The 20,486-nt window shown below is 38.9% G+C and overlaps 2 protein-coding genes across 15 annotated transcripts; one reads left to right on the top strand and one right to left on the bottom strand.

Annotated features, from left to right (window-relative positions):
* The first annotated feature begins 96 nt into the window (after positions 1-96).
* Positions 97-14,982, top strand: GramD1B (GRAM domain containing 1B). Of its 14 annotated transcripts, none has more exons than XM_089258598.1 (12): positions 97-463; positions 622-741; positions 6,418-6,750; positions 6,961-7,501; positions 8,915-9,134; positions 9,872-10,934; positions 10,993-11,245; positions 11,365-11,495; positions 11,556-11,752; positions 12,024-12,329; positions 13,302-13,710; positions 13,775-14,370. In XM_089258598.1, coding segments are annotated over exons 2-12 (3,654 nt in total). In that variant the 5' UTR covers positions 97-463; positions 622-739; the 3' UTR covers positions 13,974-14,370. The 14 variants fall into 14 exon arrangements, with proteins under 14 accessions (XP_089114724.1, XP_089114718.1, XP_089114717.1 ...); XM_089258593.1 differs by adding an exon at positions 14,438-14,982 and having other exon boundaries at positions 98-741; positions 13,775-13,895; XM_089258592.1 differs by having other exon boundaries at positions 97-741; positions 12,024-12,302.
* Positions 14,983-16,114: 1,132 nt separating this feature from the next.
* On the bottom strand, positions 16,115-17,372 carry LOC108649920 (uncharacterized). Its single transcript, XM_018099015.3, has one exon. It carries the CDS (start codon positions 17,188-17,190, stop codon positions 16,450-16,452), a length of 741 nt encoding a protein of 246 aa, XP_017954504.1. The 5' UTR covers positions 17,191-17,372; the 3' UTR covers positions 16,115-16,449.
* Between the last annotated feature and the right edge of the window lie 3,114 nt (positions 17,373-20,486).

Genomic DNA, 20,486 nt, shown 5'->3' with positions numbered 1-20,486 from the left:
CTTTAATATTTTAGTATTAAATTCTATTGAACGCCCTATATCTTCATTTTATAAGTAACGGCTTACATCAGGCCACTCTGCTCGACAGCCCTGTGCGGAACATCCACTTTTCATGCGCACTCAAAAAAATGTAAAATGAAAAAACGCAGCAAGGAGTTTCGTAAATCGCAAAGCAGTAGATTATAAAACGAATCTCGCACTTAACTAATCAATTAACTAATAGAGTGATATATAAATAAAATAATTAAGCAATGAAAAACTATAAAAACAAAAAGAAACAACTTCCGCCGACGTCAGCAGCACTAACAGTCGCAATCGCAGTCGCAGCAGAGCCGCAGCAGCAGCCACATCAATTTCAATAGACCAAAAAGAAGAAAAAAAAGTTAATAGAGCAAAAAGGAAATAAAATCTCAAGTACCGTTTTCAACATGCAAAACGAATCTCATTGCAACAATTTATAACTGTGCGTGGTCTCTCATTTGTTGTTGATTGCGCGTTGCCCGTTGTCATGCATTTTGTCACACAGCAGCGGCAGCAACAACAACAACAACACAAACAAACACAGCAGCAAAAGTCAACAACAACAACAAATCGCTTTGTGTCGCTCTGCAAATCTTCCAGCCAAGGCGCTTTGCCCAAGTCTTTGGCCACTGCTCAAAGTCCGCTGCGGCAATCCTCACAACAACAACAACAACAGCAACCGAGGCATAAGCGAGCCGCCAGCCTTACCTTGCACTCCATGTAAGTTATCCAATTACCACTAGAAAAAAGAAGCGACATACGAAAAATAAAAAAACATGTTCTACTTTTACTTGAACTACTTTTAGCTTGAAAAGTTGATACATATATTATACCTATATTTAAATACATACATACATATATACAGTTATGTTTGGTGTAGGTTTTTCTTGCTGGTTTGCATGTTTAACAGTTACATTTGCCCGCTCCTAATTTGCATGTCGTGTGTGTGATTTTTTGTTGGTTTTGTTGTTGTTCCTTTTTAGTATATTCTTATCAGTGAAATGGCAAAGAGATAATCCAGCGTGTCAGTGTGTACTCGCAAATGGGGCACTTCGCAATTTCCAATTAGAATTGTGCTCGGACAACCCGAGTATATTTGTATGTAGCTCACATGCAAAGGCCCTCACGAGCTGATTTTATAGCAAAATAAATACAGTTTGACTGTTTATTTTAAGTATTTCTCATATGAACTGGTTATTGCCAATATAAACACCATTTAGCATGAGGCAAGTCTCCCTCCAACTCGATTATTGGCCAACAGACAGGCAATTCTTATTCAAATATTTCCATTAAACGCCAATTACAGTTGCTGATATCATCATATTTATTTATATATTTTTTGCATAACTAATTAATTGCTGAACTATGACAATCAATTAATAACTATTCCACATAAATATTAATGCCTGTGTCTCGACACATTACGCATTCAATTGATGATAAGGAGTACCTTAAAAAGTGGGAAAATAAACAGAACTTCTGCCTTTGTGACTTCGTCAACAAAGTAAAAGCGACGCAAAAAAAATATATTCCTGGAAGTGAAGGGCTAAGAGATAAAAGCTGCAATTACCATAGATCGAATCAGTTTGGACTAATCTAATGGAAACTTGTAATAGACGGAACTTAAATTGTTATCGTCATTTAATTGCTTGATATTTCGATCTATTGTATGAATCTATTTGTATTTGCGCATAGATCTTAACAGACATTGAAAACAGGAAACCTATTATAAGTCATGCATTTAGAAAACCCTCAGAGTTTAACAAAGAGGCTAACGAATAATGTGTAAAAAATAATAAATTGTTTCTTTGATCAATCACAAAATTACTGAGAAATCATATTAATAATAATTCTAATATTTATTTAAAAAATTGTTTAATGTCCAATATATTTATCGGATAATTTTGTTCGTCTATTTACACGTGAAAATCGCTCAAGTTTTCTTTACGGCATTTAAAGCATGGCATTTGCATAACTCTTGGCCAAATGCGAGCGGCGAAGCGTATCGAAGACAATCGGCACAGCCGACTCTAGCTTGCACAAAATAACAATGCCCATATATATATATGTACGTATATATTTAGTGTGTATATACATACATATATATGCTTTTGCCGGTTGAGTCGGGCGATTCGCGGCGCTTTATTCGAGTGCAAATTCAAGCGTCGCGCTGAGGTGACGTTCGCTCTCCAGCCGTCGGCATTCGGCATCGCGTGAGACAACAAAACGAAAGAAAATATCAAAAGAAAACCTATCCAAAATATAGTGGAAGGAAACTAATTCAATAATTAAGAAACGTGGATATAAACAGATACATATATTAATGGCATATGTGCTAAAAATAGATGAAAGAAAATATCAATGGGAATACCAGAACGAAAGCAAAACAATGAACGCCCCTCCCAATTTGTGTTTCGTCATCGTTTTTCCAATTGATGACACAGTTCGAGTGACCCCTTCAGGCCTGACCCACAATTAAAACAATAACAAAAGCCAACTACAGAAATTTGCAAATTTCACTGACAACAAAAAAAGTTGAGCTAAAAAAAGGCGAAAATACAAAAAATGTGAGTTTATTACTTTGTTGATGTGCTGAAAGTGGGTAGAGTGGATGGATGTATACGGTTTAATGTGAGTGTATGTGACAGACAGTAGGTTTATAGCTGACTGTGATCTGAGGTTAGTCTAAATAGAGCGAGTTGATATATCACATACATATATCATAAGATCAAATGTGATAAAGCATAACACGAGACTCTCTTTGAGTATCTAAGCCTCTACTCTAACGGATCTAGACATAACAAGAACAGATATATTTCGATACTGTAGGGAAAACGTAGTGTACTCTCTCTACATTATAGATCTATTAGAAGTTGCTTTACAGAGCATACAGCTCGAATCTATTCAGCTCCGTTCAATTTTTTTCTCTATCTGCTAGGGTACTCAATAGTCTATCAGTTTGCCTAATGTATGTCTATCTTCCTATTGTATTCCTACTTGTTCTTACTTAAGTTTTTATTGATTTTATTTATTTATTTTTTTTTTTTGCTAGAACTGGTTTGTTTGTTTGTTTGTTTGGTTGGGCTGATTATTTATTACCGTTGTGTTCTTTCGGGCAGTCATAGTGGCTCTGGCACAGCACACGGCCAGCCCGAGTAGACTAGCCCAACCCAACTGTGTTTCGACTTAGCTCTAACTATGCCTGGCCATTTATTGGGCATGTTTATTCATAAATAATTATTGTTTAGCTGTCGTTACGCGCATGTTGCATTACCCCTGAGACACGCCCCCTCCAGCTTTCTGATGCGAGAGCTAAAGGTTATCTCAAAATCTGAAATTATATGCCACTTAGCTTTAGGTGAGTTAATAATGATTGCCATTTTGATACTATATATACATATGTGTATATATTCCTCTATATAAGTAATATGGTATTCCAAAAACTTGTTTCTTTGTTCTTGCCTCAGCACGTTCTCTGTGTATTCCAAAAGTATTTCCTGTTAGCATTAATTTGTTTCTATAAATCATCTAGTATTTCTGTATAGCTATGAACAATTTACTAAATAATACTACTTGCCTTAGATATAATTGTTAATTAAATACTATATGAAGGGTATACGAAATATAACTCTATGTCAGCTATAAAGCCCGTCAATCTAGAATGTATTAAATTACATAGTTTCTCTTTTAATTATCATCAGTCAGTAGAGAATCTATATGGTTAGAGTATTTACTATTTGATATATGAAAAAACTTTTTTTGTGTACCTTTTAGTGTCGAGGAAGGTATACTTATACTGTCATAAGTTGTCTAAAACATGTGTAAGCCATAAAATATATTTTTATATGTGTATATGTTTTAACTCTATATCAGCTGTGCTGATATACTTAATATATACTAACAGTTTAGTTGTTGTTCAGGCAAACAAGTCTCTCAATCTTGGGATAGCATGCAGATAATTGTGTACAAAATATTTAAAAAGTTCTATAATTTAGCTAATCTTGAGCTCGCTATATAAAATATAGAACATTTAATCCATATAAATATAAAAATAAATATAATTCCAAGTGTATTTGAACTCTGAACTTTCGAACTGATTTTGTTATGACTAAAGACAACTTTATTGTATTAATTTATAAACAACAAACACAAATTTTTAGCTGATAAGGATGTTACGCAGCAAGCAAATTTAAATTAAAAATGTAGGGTACACGTCACAGGTTAATTATTAATTATGTTTGACTACATTTATTTTTATTGTGCTTTTAATTGCGTATTTTAATGCTCAAAAGAGTTTTAATTTTGTGTATTATATCATATATTAAGGGTAGTCCCTCAAACGGTACAGAGTTAGAGAGAGAGAGAGAGGAAGTTGGCAATTATTTTGTTTCAGCCTTTTCACTCGCTTTACGAGTCAGTAGTTGAGCTATTATCCAATAAAATTCGCACTCAAATAGTGCCAGCTGCTATCTCAATTGAATGGCCCTCAGCCATGTAACAAAGTCAATTAAGAAGACAAAAAACAATAAGTGCAAAAACGGGAGAGGGAATATGCCATATATTGGTTTTCAATTAACCCTAGAAAGAGCTATGGAAGATTTTTAAATGTAATATATATAGAGACGGAGAGAGAAAGAAAATGTCTCTAAAATTTTGTATTGGGTAGTACTGAAGTAAAAATTCAATTTCTCAAATAAATTGGAAAATCTATTTATCATACATATTGGGTTATTTGTAAACTTTTTATTGAGCTAAGGTGTGCAAGCTCCAAACTTGTATAATTCCTAACTGACAGCTAACTGAAATCGTATCTCAAGCCAAACTAAATATAAACAATGTCTTCTATTGTATAATCAAAATAAATATTTACTTACAAAGCTTGGTCATAAATATTTGCCCAGCTGACAAATTGTAAAGGCTTACCCTATTAAATGAGTCTTATTTTAAAATCATTCTCATATCCAGCATTTTCTAATAATTCTCAAAAACTTTTGACTGTCTTCGAAAGTCAATGACCCAATAAGCTAATGGAGATTAAATATTTTTTATCAATGGGTTCGCATTAGGCACTAAAAATTAGCTAATTGAAATTTACGATTATATCTATAACAATTCGCAATCTATATCTATAGTCATCTAATATGTCTAGAATCTAATCATGAACGAATTTTGGTGAATCCGTCAAAGGCAAAGCTACCAATAATACACCGCAAAGAGAGAAGAGATATCTTATCGCGCTTATCTGACAGCTGAGTTTACTTACCAATCTGTTGCTTCATACTACGGGTCCAATAAAGTTGAATATACAAATATGTGTGTGGGTGTCTGTGTGTGTTCATATACATATATGTGGTTCAGTGATTATCAACAATTGTCGAAGATTGGCAATTATATTGAAACTTCATTCCCAGTTCATATTTCAAGCGGTTAACAGTAGATCGTAGACCATAGAGAATAGATGGGGAAATCAACAGAGCCCTATGTTGTGTGGTAACGGCTATATTTATATATGTATGTTTGTGTAAAGTGTACAGTGCAAACTCTCGGAAATTAACCATAGTAATACCATCAAAAATAATCAAAATCGTAAAACTAAAACAAACAAAATTACTAACAATAAGCTATTTTATAACAATAAATAATGGGCAAAAAGAATTACAAAGTTTAATAGAAGCACAAAGAGGGAGAGAGAGAGAGAAAGAGATTGCACAAAAATTTTGCCTTTATGGAAGTTGATCTCTATTTATATGGACGGAGAGGGAGACAGAGAGAGCAAGAGGCTTTTGCGATTGCTTTATCGAGAGAATCGAGAATCGAAAAGAGAACAAACAAGTATAAATGTCTCTAAACTCTCTTGATAGAGAGACGATGGTAATTTCGATCTAAGTAGGCTGACCTTCAGCTCTCCACATTTATATTAAGGAATATCGAATGACGCCATGTGGGAGAGAATAGACTTCTTTATGTCAAAGAGAGCTGAATGCACATCGAGAGAGACAGAGAGAGAAACTCAGTTACTTGTATACAAGCCAAATTATGTGTATGTATGTATGGAATATATGTATTTAAGAACGAAACAGAACGACGAGTGTAAACTGGGAGATAGCACATAGAAAGCACCCCGGAAGAGTAGACTGAGAATGTAAGCTGGGAGAGAGGGAGAGTGGACAATGGACAGGATGATTTCTTCCAAAGCACAAGGACAGAGAGATGATAGAGTGATAAATATGATTACATATATGTATGGCTTAAGGGAGAGAGAAAGGTCAGAGACAGAGGAAGAGAGAGAGACAGTAGAGAGAGCATGTTTTCTTTATAACTTTTAAGTTTGTTTCTTTCGGTTTGTACTCCTTTGGCATTTCTTAGTTTTTATTTCCATATGCAATTTTATTGTAGGACTAAAGATATTGATATAAACACAACAACAACTGCAGCAATAGCAGCAACGACAACAGCAACAGCAACAGCTGCAGCAACTGTGACTGCAACTGCAACTGCTGTAAGCAGCGAAGCGGCTGCTCATGCCGCAGACATGATTTGTGATGCACAACAAGAACAGCATCAGCAACAATTGCAGCCACAGCAACAGCAACAATTGCAGCTGCAGCAGCAGCAGCAGTCGTCAGCGGAACAGCAGCAACAGCAGTCACAGCAGTCCCAACAACAACAGCAGCAAGTGGAGGCTGAGCAGGATGATAAGTGTATACAAAGTAGCAATCAAGCTGAAAGGTAGGTAAACCTTGAATCGAAATCAAGACTCGAGACAGAGACACCTCGGTAACTGGGCAAACGTTAAGTATATAAAGCGCTTTCTATTTGACTATCCATACGAAATTTGCATGCATTTGTAGTAGACGCTCCTCTGCACCACAAACACACATTTCTATATAGATTCGATCTCTGCTGCGGACAGCCACTAAATAAATTGCTTTGTTTTAGGCGAGATTCGATTGGCGATGACATCACGACTGCAACAACAACTACCACAGCAACTGCAGCGACAAACAGCATCAACGGCAGCCAGCTAAGCAGCAAGCTATTGACCATTCAGGAGGCCGCCGGCACTCTAGAGCGCGGCAGCAGCATCGCCCTTGCCACAGCATTGTCTTCAGCTCAAGCCACTTCCGCTCCCGTTGTGGCTGTCATCTATCAAGAGACGCAAATCAGCTCCAACAGCAGCAGCAACAGCAGCAGCAACAATACCAACAACAGCAACGGCTGTAGCAACAACAACAGCCATCAGAACGTAGAGCCTCCCAGTCCGCAGGCTGCCAATACGCCTAGCATAAGCATAAGCCAAGCGGAATCCAAGGAGCAACAGCAGCAGCACCAGCAGCAGCAATCGCTGCTCTCTCAGAGCCTCGACTCGAACGGGCAGCAGGCTGGCTCCTGCACGGACAGTCCGAGCAGCCGGAAGAGCTCGACCAGCTCCAAGGGCAAGTCAGCCAAGCTATCCACATCGAGCAGTGGACGTGACGAGGTGAGTGTTACTAAGAGTGGTTCATGATCTAGTTAACTTGTGTTGGAGTTTATCCACAATCGAGTTCGTTTAGTACCGAATTCTTTTCATGACTGCATAGCTAAGATTGGAACCAGTTCATTTAACAATAATATCAATTAATTCAGGTGATATAGAGTAAATATTCTGACTCACATAATAGTAATTTTAGTTGGTTCCATTTGATTGATATTCTATTCGAGAACTAGTTATATTTTGTGATTGACTGATATTGTCAATGTATTAGCCATATCATACTACATCTTCATTTAATATGTCTTATAATAAGTGCTTCAGGAACTATTACCTGTTTCATCTAGTTCCAATTAGCCATAATTTCACATTATTGTCAAATTGTGCAAGTTTTCTCTTAAGTTTCGCTCTTTCCCAACAAAACGCTTGCTCAACTCTTCATTTGATAGTCGCGCCATGAAAGAAAGCTCGCGAGCTTTAATTCCTAATGGGTTCTATTCATTAGCACATCGCCGGCCACAGCAAAGAAGAACGAACGAAATATCGAACAGATGCTACACACGAGCTGATAATGTATTGGGGCTATAGATAACGAAAATCGGGCGACAGATATCACATGGATTATTTCCAACTGGCAGTTTATTAGCCTTATCGATTTAGGCATACCGAATGCTACGTATCCTCAACTAGTTCACGAAGTTTCCCCAGCTTGTGGCAATTTACTGATTACTGAAATACCCTTTGCTAGCTTATGTATATATAGTGCATATCAGTGCATACAAGTAATACAGTACACCTAGTAAACCGAAGTAACTTAGGAAGTTGTATTTAAAGTCTATGATGGCTATAAAAGTATCTCAGGCAGCTGTCTTTATGGTTGATTGGTAGAGCTTATATACCAACCAACCGCTCAGTTCAATCCATCTCTAGTTGACAGAGCCTCCTCAGTCTATCCCCAGTTGATAGACCCTTCAGTTGCCACCCGGTCAAGTTACAGAGTATTCGGTATACGAAAAGCTCTTGGCACCCTAAAATTGGCTTGGTCCGAAGCTTTGTCACTTTGTTGATAACGCGATTGATATTGGAACGGAACGTGTTTGGTTGGCTCTCAGCAAATTAGAATTCAATGCGCGGCGCGAGACGACGCAGTGCGTCGAGTTTGGTGCGGATCGATCGCGTTTGATTATACAACATCAGCACACTCTGCGCGGAACAGTTAATAGAGAAATACTAATAAAAAGAATTAATAAAACAGCAACAAAAAAGTTTCTGTGTAAACTTTGATAAGCGTGCGAGACACTTGCTTTCCCGAAACATTTATGATTCAGACTTTCGGTTGTATGTATGACTAAGAATTTTTACTATTTGTTTGTCAGACATCGGCTATACCTTTGTTTATATGCATATTCGTCTATTTTGCAGGATGCGCAGAGTAAAATAAGCGAATCGAATAGCACTGAAGGCGTTTTACTACGCGGAGATCCCACAGCGAGCGATAAGCCCAACAAGGGCACTTCGCGACTCTCCGAGCGAGCCAAGAAGAAGTCCTGGTATAACGTCATCTATCCCAACTATAAGTCTCGGGCCGAGGACTTTAAGAAACTCTTCAAAGACGTGCCCAACGATGAGCGTCTAATTGTGGGTAAGTTCAATATTAGCATGATATGATATCATTCTTTGTGTATACCTGATATCGTGTATCGTATACAAAAGGTACAAAGTCAAGGTTCTGTGCCCGTAGAGCAATTCAATTAGATGGAAAATTCGAACTTTGTGTAAAGTGATTTTATGAAAATGTGTATAAGAGACAGCAGGACAGCGAGTCCTAAGTTCTACCCGGTATTATAGATGTCGGTAGTTCAGGGGTATTTTCTAGTCAACCTTTTACTGCTTATTCCTAAAGGATTATCCCAATGTCAATTTGAAATCCCTCCATTAAATATAGTTATCGCTTTCAATTCCTGCTAAAAATGTTTTTATGGTCGTTTTTTATACCATGCGTATTTATCAGATATGATTTTTATAACGTGCTTATTTGAACACCTGTGGTGTTTTATAGCTAGTTCTTTTTTACTTTATTTCGTGCAATATAACGGATCTGTGCAGAAAGTGTTATCAAAGCATTTGGGAACTCAAGTGCTTCCGTGTGCTATTTGCGATGAGCGCCACTCAAAAATGTGATTCAACTCTGATATATAATTGAAACTGCTAATTGTAATCAGAGCTGTCTATCAGATCTGACGTAAGATGATCTTCAGATGAAACATAAATAGAATCAACGGCGCAGATCGCTAGATCTGACTTCCCAGTTTGAAAGCGCTTTGAATGCTTTACGACTTTCTCGTAATACCCATCTAATGGAAATCCCTTTGCTTGCAGACTATTCGTGTGCACTGCAGCGTGATATATTGGTGCAGGGCCGTCTGTACGTGTCGCAGAACTACGTTTGCTTCCACGCGAACATCTTCAGCTGGGAGACCTATGTGAGCATCAAATGGAAGGATGTGACGGCCATAACGAAGGAGAAAACAGCGCTGGTCATACCGAATGCAATCACAATATCCACCGCCAAGGAGAAGTTCTTTTTCGCGACATTCGCATCGCGTGACAAATCGTATTTGATGCTCTTTCGCGTCTGGCAGAACACGTTGTTGAACAAGCAATTCTCACCGCAAGAGATCTGGCGTTATGTGCACAACTCGTACGGCGAGGAGCTGGGCCTGACCACGGACGATGAGGACTATATAGATCCCACGCTCGATGCGGATACGGAAACCGATGTAGACTTCCAAACGGCCATCGACGATTTTGGCGGCGATCAAAGTCTGTGCAGTCAAAGCACCAACAACTCGGGACAGCTGCAGCAGCAGCAGCAGAGCGGCAACAGCAGCGCCAGCAGCGGCGGCGGCAGTGCGGCGGTGCGCAAATCAAAAACGAAATATTTCTTCAACTCGAGCAAGTCGTCAAACCTGAACTCATCGGCCAACGCCTCGGCCAGCGGCTCGGACAACAAGGCGAGCGACAGCACACGCAAATCCAATAAGAAAATGAAGGCGAATGCCAAAGAGCTGACCCTCAGCTCCGTCAAGGCGGCGGAGCAGTCGGTGGCTGTCACCATCAGCGTGCCCAGCGGCAACAGCAACATCAGCAACAGCCACGGGCACAGCAACAGCACAACAACAGCCAGCACAACGAGCACAGCCGCCACAGCAACAACAGCGACTGCAAACACCACAGCCAGTGGGTCAGCGAAAGCTGAGAAGGTCAGCAGCAATGCGAGTCTGGCAACTGCTCCCGAGCTCCAGTCCCATGGCTCGGATGCCAAGCGCAAGGTGCAAATGAAAAACCAGAGACAACGCGACGCTGAGCTAGCGGTCAAAAACAACGAGGCGGGACCCACTGATGTATCCGACTCCTCCGACTCTGAAGTGAACAATGCGCCGTGAGTAAAGAAAAGCATATGTAAATCACAAACGAACTCAAATATCCTCCACTTGCAGCTTTGTGCCCAGCACGGAGTGCACCTCAACGCACGAGGGCAGGCAGATTGTGCACACCATATTGCCCATACGCGTGGATACGCTGTTCAATTTCCTGTTCTCAAAATCCAAATTCCTAACGGACTTCCATGAGCAGCGCAAGTCCACGGATCTGTCGCTGGGCGAGTGGCACAAGAATGAGGAGGGCCAGAATGTGCGTGTGGTCAATGTGACTGTGCAGCTGGCCGCTTCCGTGGGCCCAAAGACCTCAAAGGTGGGCATGAGATAGCTTTAATGAGACTGAATCATCCTTATAGACTTGACTGTAGATTTTATTATGTCAAGCTATGGTTATTCCGTAGCAACAAAAAACTAACTCAAATTTACTTGCAGGTCACGGAATATCAAACGATGCGCGAGTGCAGCAAGCCGGGTGAGCTCTATTCGATTGACGTGAACAGCGTGAATGCGGGCATACCCTATGCGGATAGTTTCAGTGTATTGATACACTTTTGTCTGGCGCGGTAAGCCCTGGGGATCAGATCTATATATATCTGTAATTAACACCCAAAAACTCTTTTTAGCACTGTGGACGATCATACGATGTTGTCGGTGCACGCACAGATCAAATATAAGAAATCCATTTGGGGCATGGTCAAGGGTTTCATTGAGAAGAATACGTGGGCGGGTCTGGAGGACTTCTTTGGGGCGCAGCTGCATGCGCTGCAGAGCGAGACGTGCATACCGCCTGCCAAGGGCAAGGGACGGCGACCCAGACGTGGTGAGTATTTCGAAATTAGGCATAAGCAACAACAACAACAACAACATGAATAGTAGCAACAACAATAGCAACAAACAACACACAATGCAATAACACATAAATCATATACGAATACAAGAACAAATACAAATACACTGTCAATGTCCAAATGCCATTGCTATTGCTTCTTCTAACCACACGAAATGCACGCACAACAACAACAACCAACAACTACAACAACAACTAGAACAATTAGCTGCAAACTAGCTACAACAACAACAACAACACACAGGCATATTGGTTACAGCAACAGCAACAACAACAACAACAACAACTGCTAGCAGCACGGACTATGACAAGCAACAGCAACATCTGCAACATCATCACCATCATCCCCATCATCAACACCCTCATCACCATCATCATCATCACCATCATCGTCACCATCATCATCACCATCCACATCACCATCCACATCATCATCATCCACATCACCATCTGCAGCATCAGCAACAGTTGCCGGCGTCGCCTCAACAACATTTGCAAATCCATCCGCAGCAACAAATTCATCGTAAGGCCAAATTGCTCTCATGCTCAGGTATATAGCGTATCTCAGACGCTAAGCAACCCCTTCTAAGCACAAGCGATTGTCACTAGGCACATGCTAGGATATCGAAATATATGTACATATATATTTATTATATGTAGAATAAGTTTTCGAATGAATGTAAGATGTAAAATATATCTAAGGGGATTCATAACTTTGGGATATCTTTGGCAGTTTGCAGAGCTTTGATAGGATGTAAATATCAATTATATATTAATGTCTAAATTGTATAGAACTTTGATAAAATATGACGTTCAATTTAGAAATTATCCATATAGAACAAAGAAACATTTCTGCTGTGAAGCTTTCCAGCTGACCTCGAATGTATAAGAAAATTGCCCTTAGTGCCCTTATAGAGATATATGTAAGTCCAAATATTTTGTTTATGAAACTTTTTGTATCATAATTCTTACAAAATATCCCAAACATTTTTACCCATTATATTCACAGAACTTTCGATAGTCGATGGTTTTTACATTCTCGTTATCTCCGTTTCCTCCTGTAACTCTCTTAAAAAAATGCTTTTAAATATTATATCTATGAACACAATTGTGATGAATGATAAGTGATATATTATAGTGCAATATCATATTTGAGGAACACTTGGATGCATGAGCATACGATTCACACATTAAATGCTTTACATAAACGTGAAAGGAATTTAGAAACAGGAACATGGTTGTTGCTTCCATTTAGCAGCTCTAGTATAATAACCGTAATGTTTGAACTAACCTGTGCCAATCGCTTGGCGCAGAATTTTGCTTGTTGCTGTGTTTTTGTTTCATTTCGATGTTTTATTAGCGTAATTATTTAGCTGTGTGCGTAAACAATTTGCATGTATTTAACACCCAAGTTTTGTTGCATTCGATTGTTGTGTTTCTGTTGCTGTAGTTGCTTAAACACCTGTTGACACCTGTTCGCAGCTATCTCTAATTAACGTTTATCCACATGTTTGCTGCCTAGGCACCTCGACACAGTCAAGGGGCGTGACGGAGGAGTCGAACAGCGGAGGCGCCTCACAGGGCTGCCTGCCCGACTCGATGGACAACTGGGACTCGAAGCTGCAAAGTGGCGCAGCTGGCGGCCTGGCGCATGGAGCCGCTGGTGGCAGTGGCGGCGCCAGCGGCAAGCAGCAGCAATTGACCGCCCAGCAATTGTTGCAGCAACAGCAGCAGCAGCAGTTGCTGGCTGGCGGCCTGCAAGTGGGCCGAGACAGGTTCCGGCACCGCGGCCTCTCGCTGTTTGTCATATTGTTAATGTGCTTGCTGCTGGCATTAAATGTGATATTATTACTTAAGCTCTGGAAGCTGGAGGAACACATTGACCTCGATCTCAGCCGGCGGGCGCGCATGCCCACCTTGGCGGCACTCAAGTACATATATACAACAACTTACATCTATCTAAAACCGAAACAATCAATAAATTTTTACTTCCAGGGAGTTGCCGAGCTCAAACCAAGATTGGCTGGAACTTATGCGACAGCAGGAGCTATCGCACGAATCGGAGCTACGCAAATGGCATCAAGTGCTTCAAACGGCCATCGAGCTGCTGAAAAAGGTGAGCATCGTTTGCGAAAAGATGTACAACGATGTGGAGCTGCGTCAGAGCATTGAGTCTTTGCATACGGATTTATAAGCCAGACGACATTGAACCCGAATCAAATGCAATTCATATTCATCAAATGAAACCGTATTCAGCCAGCAAGAGCGAAGATCGTTACATATTCCATAGTTTTTAGATTTGATATTTATACGAAATACGAACCCGAAAACCGAAAGCTTGCCTTAAGGCTTTATAGTTATCTCAACTTCAGAGTAGATAAACCTTAGCTCAGTATATTTTTGATTTCGTAAAGCCCACGTCAAACCAGTTTTATAAAACGTATTCAAAATCATGAAAGTTGAGATTATAGTTTTTAAATATTTTAGCTAAGATTGGGCCTTAAATTAGTAAAAAATTTTAAAGTTCTATCATTTTTTATTATATTTTGAAATATTTATATATAAAAAAATATATTATTAGTCTAAATTAATTATTTTAATTTAATTTATAATTTATCGAATTCTTTTTCTAATTTCTTTTTTTTATGTTCATTTCAGACTGAAAAGACTTTGGCTGAAGTCATGATACCCTAGCAGTCCTTTCAGCACAACACAAAACTCCACTCACAAATCCCGCAACCCCATAGAAATTAAAGTTAAAGCAGAGTAATTGATCTAGCTGAAACATTCGCTTAGTTCCTTTTGGTACTGAAAGAGCTAAGAAGAAGCGCAAGGCCACCAAATAATTGAAATTGAATTTCAAAAACTTTAGTCACAAAAAATATTAAGAGAAAGAGAGGGCTATAGAGAAATATTTGTGTTATTGTGTTAAGCGTTTTAGTTTCGTCCCTCAGTTAGGCTCTATATAGATGTATATATAAATATATGTGTGTATTTAATAATTAATGAATTTACAGTTTATTTCTAGTTATACATTTAGTTGAAAGCCTAAATTCGTTTTTAGTCGGCTGCATTTATGTTTATATCAATGTTGGGCAAATGCTTCAAAACAAAAACCAATTAAAAGTATTTCAATACAAAATACACACACACACACACATTGACATACATACTCACATGCATACCAGCAACAAGAAGATTAATGAGAAACGACAACTAAAAGCGCCTTGAATTTTTGTTTTAAAAAGTTCATTTCCACGTCTGATAAGCGCAAAGTAAATCGAAATTATTTTGTAATTTTGATAATGAAAACTATACAAGATTAAAAAAACAGAAAATACAATATTATATTTAACTCAACAAAAACCAATATTTCTGTACAATATTTTTGTAAGAACCGCAAACTTTTTTACAATCTATAAAAATGTATCTTCGATTTGGTTTTTCATGATTTTTGGAACACCTCTTAACCCGTTGTTTTAACAGTCGAAAGATAAAATGTTAAGCATCGTTGATGGCTTACCTATATGAGATATATGTATGAATATATAAACACGATTACTAAACATAGACCCAAGTATTCTTAGTTTGTAGCTGTTGCATTTTAATGTCGAATTGTATGTGAAAATGTTAAAGAAAATAAGTCTAGCCGATGCATGTTGTTGGCGAGAGTACTACTTATAAGGTATATAACAATCCCAACATATGTGAAAAGCAAAAACCAAGCTTAAAATTATTTAAATGCTAATTGGTTATAAAAGAAAAACTAAAACTAAAACAAAGAAGAAAATGTTAAGCTGCTAAATGAAATTTTAATTTATTATAAAATAGAAAATAAAATAAAAAATTATTATGTAAAAAAATAATAGTGGTTTCTTATTAAAATATTTTACACTCCCATGTTTTATTTCAGCTTGTCTCCGAAGCGATAATTCACGAAGTTATAGCCCATCAGACTCTACATTTGCTTTCATAGATCGGTAGATCATGTTATTATGATGGGCTCGTTCTGGATATAAGCTATAGAATGATATTTTGATATTTGATATTTTTAGTGTTATTGATGGATACAAATATTATGCCCTGCATTTTGATCAGTCATAAGTGTCCAAGAAGAACTACTCTACGCCCTGTATAAATCAGTTGACAAGGATCGACAGAATTTACGCATTTTTTAGTTTAGATAACCTCTCATTTGAACGACAACTATACTTTCAGGATAGATCAGGAATGCGAGATATCAATTCATTTGCATTGAATTGCAAAGTCTCATCATTCACAGTTTGACAGCCACTGCGCCACACATATCGATTCCATGAATAAAACACAACAGTCTTACTTCCGATACGATTTAATTTAAATTTGTATGGCTTTCTTTTTCCGTTTGAAAGATTAAAGACAAAAGGATTTTGCAGCGCCTGTCCACATGTTAACCAACAGACTCTGCAGTTTGACGAGCGCTGCAAGTGAAAAACCCATTGATTGGCAAATGGAAGCGCGCTCCAAAATGCAACAAAACAAGAAAACTCGTTAACACGGTTGGGCTGACGGCAACACTTGCAATTTGAAGATTGAATACGTAAATACATATAGCTATATATATATCTACATAGTATCGTATATATATATAGTATATAACGCCTAGAGACGTTATATGTATAGTATAACGCCTAGAGGCGACATCGGACGGCATTGTCAGCGCTTTGATCCTTTGCCGTCACTGAAAACTTGGAGAGACGAGACCGTAGACGAACCTTCTGTCGCTCCGAATCCGGATTCTTGGGTCGACGTTGCTGCGGCGGCGGTGTCTGCTGCTGCTGCTGCTTCAGTTCATTGTTGATCTTAGACTTATCTCGCTTGCTCTGGGACTTGAGTTGCCGATTGGTATTGCGCGGAGAGAGCACAGCCCTAGTGCGACGATTACTGGACTCGCTGCCGTGCGACGACTTCAAGGCTTTGCCGGTCTTCGAACGCTTCTTGTTCAATGCAGTCGACGGCTTAGCTGGAGCTGCTGTGGCCGTAGCCATGGCTGCTGCAGCCGGCGTCTGCTTGCCACTCATCTTGGCCACCAGCTGATTGAGCACCTCCTTTTTGAGCGGCGGCTGCAGCAGAACACCCGACTGCTTCTTGGTCAGGTGGGTGGCAGTTACCACATTCGTGGACATCTTGCCGCCAGTGAAGCTGTCCCCGGCAAAGCGCGGACGAGCCAGCCGCGGCCTGGGCTTCTTGTCTGCACTCAATTGGACCCCTGTCTGGGGCTGCGGTAGAGCTGCGTAGGGGTTACGTAGATCGCGACTGGCTTGGCGATTGGGCGGAGCGTCCTTCTGCTGCTGCTGGTCATCCCGGCGCTGCTGTCGGTAGCGCTTCATCAGCATATCGTAGATGGACACAATCGGCTCTTCCATCCTCATCTGGACAACGCGTGAGAAATTCGTGCAAGAAAAATGAGAAAGGAACAGTCTAACAGTCTACGCGCTTCCTGGCTTATTTTCTAACGAGATGTAATTACGGACTGGATAAACTAATACGGACACGCACATAATGCTCGAACGGCTACAGCAGAGCTTGCTAGATTTTTGACAAGGCACCGAAATGAGTACTTCAATCCCTTGAACTCGACTAGAACATATGACGTGTGATAAAAAGTAAACTAACAAACGCAAAACTAGAAAAAAGATTAAAATAACAAAAAATTGTATTAATAATTTATAAATCTTATGTAGATCTATACAATTTTTAAAGTTTCTTTGCAGTTTCCACAAAGTACACAGAATTATTTATCTACTGTAAAGAATAGAAGTAGATGATTCTTAGGAAAACTATAATTCAGTATAAGAATTAGCATAAACTGTTTAAGTCAAATACATTCATACATATAAATTAGCATGTTTTCACTTCCGGTTGAAAGAAATTGTAGCATACTTTGAGGCTATGCCAGAAAATATTTAAATTAATGGTAACAACCCAATTAAAACTCATTAAATACATTACTATTGGTTTATTAATAATGCTTATTTACTTACTTATAAAATATTACGAAAAATGTAAACCTATTGAATTAATTGCTTAAAAGAGTGTAAGCTAGGTTTTAATAGAAATCAGAAATAATTGTATGAAATGAAAAACATTAAATATATATAACAATATGTTTGTTTCAAGTAAAGTAAAACAACATAATAATCTAAACAATAAATAAAAATTGTATATCAAATTGATATTTAAATATACATATAATGAAATATATAACGTCAATTTGTCAGTAGGTAATATCGGTATTTGCACAGTTTTCATTTTCCTGAAGTGCTGATCCCGTATCGTTGAAGTTGTTGACCCCAAAATCTAAAGCAATATATAGGTTAAGTTCAAGGTCCCACGGCACAATCTCGCCAGCTCTTTGTATTATGGTAAAGAAGAGGGTAAACCGAACAATATATAGTATCATTCGTGAATCACACCTTAACTGTACATTACAGCTGGTGCAATATATAAGAAAAAAAAAAATTAAATAAAGAGAAATTGCGACCGATAAGAGTTCGTTAAACGCTAATAATAATACAAAATAAATACGCAGATTGCTGACAAAAAAAATAAAAATAATAACAATAATAATAAGAAAGTTACTTGAGGTAAAATTCTGAAAATATACATATGCAAAATTTACTAAGGCGAGACAATTTTGCAAGATATAACGCATAATAAAACTATAGAAAAAATTCGGCAAAGTGCGCAAATAAATAACAAATAAATGTGCGTGACTGTGTGTGTGTGCGCGCGGGCAATGAACGTACCAAAAAAAGAAAAAGAAAGAAAGAAAAGAAAGCAAAAACAAAAATGTTATCAGCGCAGCCGAAAAGAGCTGTACAGCAAATACACACACACACACACACATGTAAAAGTACGCATGCACACTGAAACACACACACACATACGCATACGCACAGGCGAACGCCAAGCTGCGTGCGTTCAGTTTTCAAGGTTAAGAGCAAGTGCGTATGCATGAGTATGTAAGCGAGTGTGCGTGTCTCGCTGCCAGCGACACTCATAGAAGAGAGGCAGCAACGAAAGAAGAAGAAGAGGAAGAATAGCAACGGACAACGGAAAACAGCAACAACGACTCTAGTCGCACGCACAAATGGCCGCGCGCACATAATTAGAACGAAAATAAGAGAATAAAAAAACACAATGGGTGTGTGTGTGCGTGTGTGTACAGCAATTGTTTATGGCACATGCCATAAAATAAAATAGCGCACTTTTTGTGCTCGATATGCGCACATACCTATATATCAAATAGAAGAATCATCATGATTAAAGCGGATCTGTGTTAGGCCTATTAGCTTTATCTGCCTGCTGGCCACATGTGGCACGCCATATTTTTTTTTTTTTGTTTTTTAAGATATTTTTTCACGCACCGAAAGCTGAAGAACAGCTGACACATTTTATAGGCGTCTTGTTTTTTTGGTTTAGCTTCCTGATATAGCGGCTCACACTCACACACATACACGCACGCACGCAGGCATTGCGTATACGCTGCGCTCTCTTTCACTGTTGCTGTTGCTGTTGCTGTTGCTGTTGCTCTCTATTGTCAAGTTTAATGACTGATAAGCTTTAACAGCCGCCATATGAGCTCAAAGCTGAAAGACACACGCACAAATATTTGTGGCCTATTGGCAAACTGTATTTGTCTTTGTTTAATAAAAAATATATGTATGAACATATTTATTTTATTCAAATGCTGAACAACTTCTTGAGTTTGGCAACGCCTGCCGGAAATGTTATAATTCTTTAACAAATCAAAACGTAACCAAACTTAGAAACGTGTCAGGCAGCAAGCTACAGCTTACACTGAAGAAAAAAATAAATTAATATGTAAATAAACAACATATGCAACGATAATTATAAATTTGATTTCTAATAACTTGTTTATAACATTTTACCAACATAGTTTGAACGTGTAGACATCAATCCCATCATAGCTTCCACACAGCAATATCACACTTAAAACGCTTTTCGCTCAGTGCTGTCGTCTTAAGCATAATTTCTATCACCAAGTCAACTTTTTTGACTAGACACTTAAGTTGCTTATGTTTTATTTTTCATTTTTGTGTTCTGGGTTAAGCCTCATAAAAGCTTTTGTTGCTTTAATCGGTTAAGAGTTTACGACTTGGCTACACGACTACGCTATCAATGACTGATTACAGAGCGCGTTTAACAGCGGGCCCATTACATTACATTGTATGCGGCTAAAGAGCGTAACTCTTAAGCCGGTTGTAAGCTTACATCAAAGAGAGAGTGTGAGCTACACACGCACGTGCAATTGGCTGACGGCGCAGCAGCAGCAGCACACGCTGCTTTGGAACCGCAAGCGAGAGAGAGAGAGAGAGAGAGAACGGCACTGTTAAAATTGTCATTCATGCACGGGCGCGCGCGCTCTCGCTGACGCTGACTGCGACGCTTCATAGCAGCAGCAGCAGCAACAGCAACAGCAGCCGACGCAGTCGGAACAACGTTTAACGGTGATCAGTATGAGATCGAAATCGGCCGCAGTTGGTTGTACGTAATGCGCGTCGCGTTGCTTGTTGTCGTTGTCGTTGTCGTAGTCGCCGTTCAGCTTTCAATTCCAATTCAGTTAGTCGATCGCCGTCGCCGCCGCCGCAGTAGCAGCAGCAGCAGTAACAACAATATGCACTACTAAATATCAGCAACAAAA

The sequence above is a fragment of the Drosophila navojoa genome, chromosome 3 (assembly GCF_054131105.1).
Source record: "Drosophila navojoa isolate 15081-1374.11 chromosome 3, UAZ_NAV_1.0, whole genome shotgun sequence".
NCBI lineage: Eukaryota > Metazoa > Arthropoda > Insecta > Diptera > Drosophilidae > Drosophila > Drosophila navojoa.
The sequence above is the reverse complement of the archived record's forward strand: the minus strand, read 5'-3'. Positions and strand labels throughout refer to the sequence as shown.

Coding starts and splice junctions, on each gene's coding strand:
- GramD1B (XM_089258591.1), top strand. CDS start 509: ATGCATTTTGTCACACAGCAGCGGCAGCAACAACAACAACAACACAAA. Junction 9,135..9,871: donor CGATGAGCGTCTAATTGTGG/GTAAGTTCAATA, acceptor CTTTGCTTGCAG/ACTATTCGTGTGCACTGCAG. Junction 11,753..12,023: donor GGGACGGCGACCCAGACGTG/GTGAGTATTTCG, acceptor AACAACACACAG/GCATATTGGTTACAGCAACA.
- LOC108649920 (XM_018099015.3), bottom strand. CDS start 17,190: ATGAGGATGGAAGAGCCGATTGTGTCCATCTACGATATGCTGATGAAG.